We start from the raw sequence: 6,726 nt of genomic DNA on the forward strand, positions 1-6,726 counted from the left end.
AGGAGACGTACTCCATTTCCTCCGAACGAAACCATTTGGCCATGATTTATCCCGTTTGCACTGAAAGCCACAAGGATAACAAGGGTGGAGTCCCGAGCGCCGGGGCAAGAATCTCCACAACCGTTTTCTTCTCGCGGACTGGAACCTGAAACCCAAACAAGAGACTGCCGCCGCTCTTCCACCCCTGCTGAGCACTTGCCTACGCTACGGCAACAGCAGCAGATGGTTCTAGTGAGCACGTGTGTGAATTGAATAAGAAATCGGAAAGAGGAATGAGCGCTGCGAGAGGGCAAGCAGGGGGAGAAGCGACGACGAGACTACACGACTAAAAAAGGAAGCGACTCTCGACTCAAAGTTCAGCAAAACTTCCCATCTGTACCGCCCATGTTTTTTTAGAAATTTCATGCATACTTAAATGCTATCCACGCGACGGCTAATTACGGGTTCGTCGTCTCTGAGATTTCAAGTCACAGATATCAACTAGGAAGGCCCCCTTCTGGTCCATGCTGTCAACGACAACGGGCACCCGTTCCAGACTTTTCGATCTTCTCGTTCTCCAAAGCTTTGGCTGCTTTGTCTTTAAACAGCAAGAAGTTTCTTCCGTGGATTCCTCACAGAAGCATCTTAATATAGATAATGAGGAAGTTCTTATCTTAGAAGTGCGGTAACGTTGGTTTCTTGGCACACTTTACTTTGAAAATATGAGGCTACTCATATCATGTTACATCGTTCAGTGAGTGAGCCATTGAGAGAAAATAAGGAAACACAAGACAAAATGTACTTTATAACATTTTTCACGTATATTTCTTAAAAATACTGAGGAAGTACGTAGTATTAGGCAAAGCAGACAGAGTTCATGAAGCGACGGAGGGGACCTACTACCTACGCTATGTCACGTTTTAAAAGGGAAGTAATTTCATTCAACTTGACGCAACCGTGCATACAAAATCCAAGCTCTTTGATGGCCTGCCTCACAGTCGCAAAAATTTGCTCTTCAAAACAAAATATAAAAGAATTACTCGGGCCGACAGGCTATTATATTTAAGCTCCTTGTTGCCAATTTCTTTCAAATCATCAGCCCACGCTAATCAAGTATCGCCGTTGAATAAAATTTGTCCACAACCCCCTCATTTACTCAAGCTCGGTTGCACATGCAAACACATGGAATTTGCCAGTGATCTCGAGCCAGAAAAAGTGCTGATAGGAAGAAGGACACAACGCATCAAACTCGCACATTTTCGTTTCTGCCGCGGAATAACCCATTTCCTCCCTACATTGAGTATGTTTCTACCCACTGGCTCCATCCTTTTAGGCGACTAGTGTCCAAGGAGTCCATTATGTCGACGATGGATATCTGAGTAAGAGGTTTCGCGAGGTTTGAAATCAATAACTTGCGACCTTTGTTTTCGAGAGATTAATGAAAGCGACCTGGTCTCTCGTGTCCATGAGATACTCAGTACTCCACCACTCCAGCTGTGGTAAAGCGCTTCGCGAAACTATCCATAGGAAAATGGACAAAATAACATTGAAGAAAAGCCCAAATATACCCCAAAAAAGTCAGAAACATATTGATAAACAACATCGGAATATTGGAAAAAGGATAGCAAAAAATTAGTATTCGCAAATCATCATATCAGTACAGAGGGGAAATGGAATGGGTTAGAGTGTTTCGATTTTGTCATGCCCCTCTTGAGTGTGCTAACATTCTCTGCCGGATATCAACTCTCCTATCAGTCGACGGTGTCGGCAAAATAGGCTTTACAGCATTGACTTATTTTTGGTTGATTTGCAACCCTACAACTTGTAAGACATCATCATTCAAATTTCGAAATGTGAGAATGAGGAACTGGAGTTTAATGCTGCAATACTACAAATTAACGCATGGGCGCCAGTGCATCATGGCCATCTAATGACAGATGCGAAGGAAGAATGCGCCACCGAAGACGATAGAATCGCAAATTTGCCGCTTACAGTAAATTATTTCGGTGAAATTGGTGGAGGTACCTCGGAAATAAAGCGAAATTAAAGTTGCGAGGGCATCGACTAGGAGGAGCAGCACGAGATTTGATTTGCGAAGAATTTGTGTTTTGTAGCGATGTTCAAGATTACTGCCCGAGTCTTTGCACATGAAAGTCTATATACAAAACTTAAGCGAATAATCGAAATCGATTCAGTGTAACACTTGACTGAAACTAAGATAAAACTTTTGGGAAGACTGAAGCCTTTTTAACGGCTCTTAACGGCTGGAGTCGGAACGGTCGTAACGGTCCCTGAAAAGGATTGGGCTTCCACACACATCAAACCTCTTACTCGCGATATCTCTTGGCTCGCTCGTAGCGTTCCATTCCTATCCCAGCGCTGAGTTTCGGGCGACACTCTTAGGACGGGATATCAATGAGTGTGGATACAAGCAGGTCAAAGACAAGCGAATTCCCAGTTGTCATTATTTGGCCGTCCGGCCCATTTCCATACATGGCAGTCAACCGCCACTTCTTCGAAGTGTACCGTATCTATGAGAAGGAAAGACCACATAATGGAATAAGATCCAACATTTTACGTTCAAGTCCTATTCAAAGCCAACTTTTTGGGGCATAATGTCCGTGTCGATCCGTCCTTGGTAACATCCTGATAAGTGATATCCGCCTCCGGTAGGCGTGGCCTTGGAATTGACAGGATACATTCGCAAAGTCAAAATGATTTCTTCACTTGACCTGTGTTCAGCAGTCTCCTGATACACCTCTTTGGTGACTGACATAACTCTTCAATGCTCTGACATACTCTCTGCAGCGGTTAACGTACCTTCCAGCGAACACCATGGCTTTCAAGGCCGTCATCGTCTCTTCCTTCATAACAAGCCTTGCGCAAGGACACATCTTCTCGAGCTGGGACAGCCGGACCGATACAAGCATCAAGGAGGTCGTGGAGATTCCCCCCTCCGGCGGCAGCCGCCCTGTAGGAGCTTTTGGGGTGGCAACAGGCGAAGTAAGTACACAATATTTCGGAGCTTTACCTGTGCTTGTCGCTCGCACAGAAAAGCCTTCTTCTCTCTTTCTCCCTCCTGAGGCGAGACAAAAGCCGTATGTCAAGTAATTTCCCTGTTGGTATGTTACACTCCTTTCTATCTTGCAGTTCATACAAATAGATTCCTTGCCCCCCCTACCCTTCTCCGTTCTACCGCCTCAATCTTTCCCCTTCAATTTTCTGTGCAATTAGTACCCTGCCACAACCCAAGTGGATTTTAAGGCGGACGCAACCCTAGCGGGGGGTATGTATGTGAAAGGCTTCGCCCTCTCCCAAGCCAAATATGCAGAGTTTCGAACTGCCTGCTCCCAAGAAGGCGACAAGCTGGTTTCCGTTTACGAATGGGGTTATGGCGCCTGCGACAATTTCATGGGTTCTTTGAAAGAGGCAACTGACCCGGCGACCACTTTCTTCGTGGGGCAAGTGACGCCCAAACAGGACGGGACAGGCTCGACCGTCAAGGCCGCGTTCCAGCTCCTGGATGGCGGCGAGGGCCTGTACGTGGTGTTCGAGAACTTGATGGGCGGGCCCGTCACTTTCTCCAACGCCGAATTTTCGATCGCAGGCGTCGCAGAGCCGGTCCAAGCCGGGGAAGATCTGGTTTTCCCCCCTGCCACTGTCCACATGTCCGCCGCTGTCGTACCCTTGGCCGACGAGGTTCCCACCGAGAAAACCACCGTCACCTTTCGCGCCAAAAATACGGACGGGGGAAAGCAAACGGCGCTGATGCTGGTGAACAAGGAGCAGATGGAGCCAGAGCGCCTTGGCTGCACCTTCGGTTTCTATTTCGGGTGGTTCAAGAAGCATGCTCCCGGGCAGAACGTCTGCAAGGGGGCCGATTTTACCTACACGATCGACGGCGACATCTTAACCTTGAAAGGGTGAGGGATTCACGGAGGGAGTTAGAGGTCCTTCGGTCGCTTCCAGATGCCCCTGCTGTTCGATTTGCTGTTTCTCCACGACCGGATCTCTCTTCCCTTTGCGCTTTTCCCCCTTCTTCTCCTCGACACTCTCTCCCTTCTTTTTCCCCTTTCATTGCGCTTCGCGTTCCTTTCTGCCCTCTTATTCTCTTCCCCTCCCCAAACAGAGTCATCAAGGCCGTGACGCCAGAAACAGCTCCGCAGCTCCTAGCGGGGGACATTCCCGTAGATCCCACCTCCACCCTCTTCCAGGGTGACGGCGACTACGCCTTCGACGCAGAGGTACACGGGGCCGATAGCATGTTCGTCGTCATTCCCAACCGCCGGGACACGCCCGTGACGGTCGAGGGCTTGACGGTGAAATACCAGGCCGCGAACCTTGTCGGCCATTTGGCGAAGGAGTCCCAGAAGATCCTGGATAACGGTCCCGCCACTGGCGTGGCGATTGCGGTCTTGGTGGGCGTCTTGGCCCTGATGATGGCCGCGTATTGTGCGGGAAAACGGAGGGCAAAGGCGACGGCGGAGAAGACGGCGGAGAAAGTGGAGGGGAAGCCGCAGGGTAACGCACTTGTCTAGATAGGGGGGATCACCTCAATGGGATAAGGATAAAACAGTGCCTACATTGAAAAGAGCGGGTGGGAGGGGGACTGAAAGGACCGGGGGGGCAATGGGATGAGGGGAACTGTCGTACTTACAAAGAAAAGAGGGATTTCTAATTCTCGATTGAAAATTTCATCGCATACGATTTCAAGTCATCAAAGAAGAAAAGCCTCTTGTAACGGACGACGAGGTAGGAGTGAGGCAGACCTTAATTTGCAAGTGTAAGGGGAAATCAAAAAGGGGGAAAGTCTGAAAGCAAACCATCCATAAATTGGCGCAAAATTGCGTCGGCTGGTCGGTGAACGCAACGGAAGTCAAAGGAAAGCATATAGAAAGGACAGGGGTCTGTCGAGGATTTTGACCAAGCCGTGAAAAAAATCTTAAAAGGGCTCTGGAGATGAGTGTATTTCATTTTAAATGTATGCTACCTATGATGCTCTCTTTGTGCACATCTGTGGGAGATCGCATCTACCGAAAGGCAATTGATTAATAACGACATGTTAGATCTTCTCTCAGCAGTCATCCCGAAAAGGGATGTAAGTGACTCGCTTCCCCGCCGCGTCGCCGTGGGACTGACAGCATCAACTCGAGAACGACCCTTCCTGGCTACCCGGAGGCGAGTCTATGCTATCGAAAAAAGTACCAAGTCTACGAGCGTGTGAAATCCATGTGACAATCCAAGATCGCGCGTGAAATCCATGTGACAATCCATGATCGACATTGATAAAAATTTGTGGAATAAGATCTGTGTAGAACTTTTAAATGAATGACGTAGAACATAAGCCTGAGCTTAGGATTCTTTGTCCTTTCCTTCGTCGGCGACATGCGTAACGCGAAACTGCTTCGTAGTAGCCACTGTGTAGCACAACTCAGCCTGAACAACACGCCAATCATGTATGTTGCGCACTCAATCCATCCGTTACAATTTTCCTACTCTCATGCATTTCGACACGCAGGAATCGAGGGCACAATTTGGTTTTCTAGGCCGCCGGCTCATCAAGGAGTCCATCGCTATGGTCCGAGCCCGGTGTCGGAACCCTTCCCCCTGTCGATTTCACCCCACTTGCCTCTTTAAGTGGCCGTCCATTATCTGCCTTTCCTACATCCTCCGAGAATTTTACGTTGTTACGGCCTTTGTCCCGCCATTTCCACCGGCGGAGACCCCCAGGAACCTTTTTTGTCCCTCCGCTGCATCCCTTCCACCTCCGCCGCCCGAGACCGACCTCCTCTCTACTCTGGCCCAAGACGGACGCTTCACACGCCTCCTCCACCTTTTCAAAGAGGTAGGGCTCGACGCCACCCTGAGTGGCCCTGGGCCGTGGACTGTGCTTGCGCCCACGGACGCGGCTCTGGACGACCAGGTAGCCAACCTCACCCTCATCGTGGCTGCACGGGAGCCAAAGCGGCACCTGACACCCTTGCTGTCCTACCACATCATCCCAGGTGAGTGCTCTATACACGGCAAGGGCGTGTCCCCATCTGAGGCACGCGGGCACGGCGATGAGTTTATTGCCGGGGAGCGGAGAGAGGGAGGCGAGGAAGTGGAGGGGCCACTTGCCGCGCGCATGCCACCACTTGCACGCGTCTTGCAGCCGTCCATGCGGCTGCACAATGGCCCGCTGAGAAACGAGCTCGCTCACCTGCTCTTTCTGGTTTGTAATCCCGTAGGGAAAGCCATGGGCCTGGGAGACCTGGTGGCCGCCGGTGACGCGAGGACTCGGGTCAAGGTAGGGGAGAAAAGGGAGGTAAAGAAGGACAAGCGAAGGGGAAAAGGAGAGAGGAAGGTATGGGGGCCACGCATGTCCCAGGGTGCGGCGGAAGAGAGGGGCCGGAGGGAAGAAAGACGTGGGCAGTGCCCTCCTCTAGGTCCGGAGGAGGAGCCGGGGCCCGAGAAGGGAGTGTGAGGGCCCTGTTCCTGGGTAAATGCTTCCGTATTCACCCGATGTCCCTCTCTATACCCCCACGCCATGTCGATTCCTTTCCTGTGGGCAGACGTTGGAGCGCAGCGGTTTGTCGATCGCTGTCTATGGGGGCACGGTCCTGGTGGACGAAGGCCGTATCCTGGAGTGGGGCATGGAAGCAGGCAACGGAGTCGTGCATGTGATGGACAGCCTCCTTCTCCCTGCTGCAGGAGACGTACTCCATTTCCTCCGAACGAAACCATTTGGCCATGATTTATCCCGTT

At 50.6% G+C, this 6,726-nt stretch overlaps 1 protein-coding gene across 1 annotated transcript; it reads left to right on the forward strand.

Annotated features, from left to right (window-relative positions):
- The first annotated feature begins 2,784 nt into the window (after positions 1–2,784).
- NGA_0718700 (uncharacterized protein) lies at positions 2,785–4,937 on the forward strand. The gene is made up of 3 exons (XM_005852519.1): positions 2,785–2,982; positions 3,214–3,902; positions 4,109–4,937. Exons 1-3 carry the CDS (start codon positions 2,815–2,817, stop codon positions 4,515–4,517), a joined length of 1,266 nt encoding a protein of 421 aa, XP_005852581.1. The 5' UTR covers positions 2,785–2,814; the 3' UTR covers positions 4,518–4,937.
- Positions 4,938–6,726: the final 1,789 nt, after the last annotated feature.

Source organism: Nannochloropsis gaditana (assembly GCF_000240725.1).
Source record: "Nannochloropsis gaditana CCMP526 unplaced genomic scaffold scaffold1119, whole genome shotgun sequence".
NCBI lineage: Eukaryota > Eustigmatophyceae > Eustigmatales > Monodopsidaceae > Microchloropsis > Microchloropsis gaditana.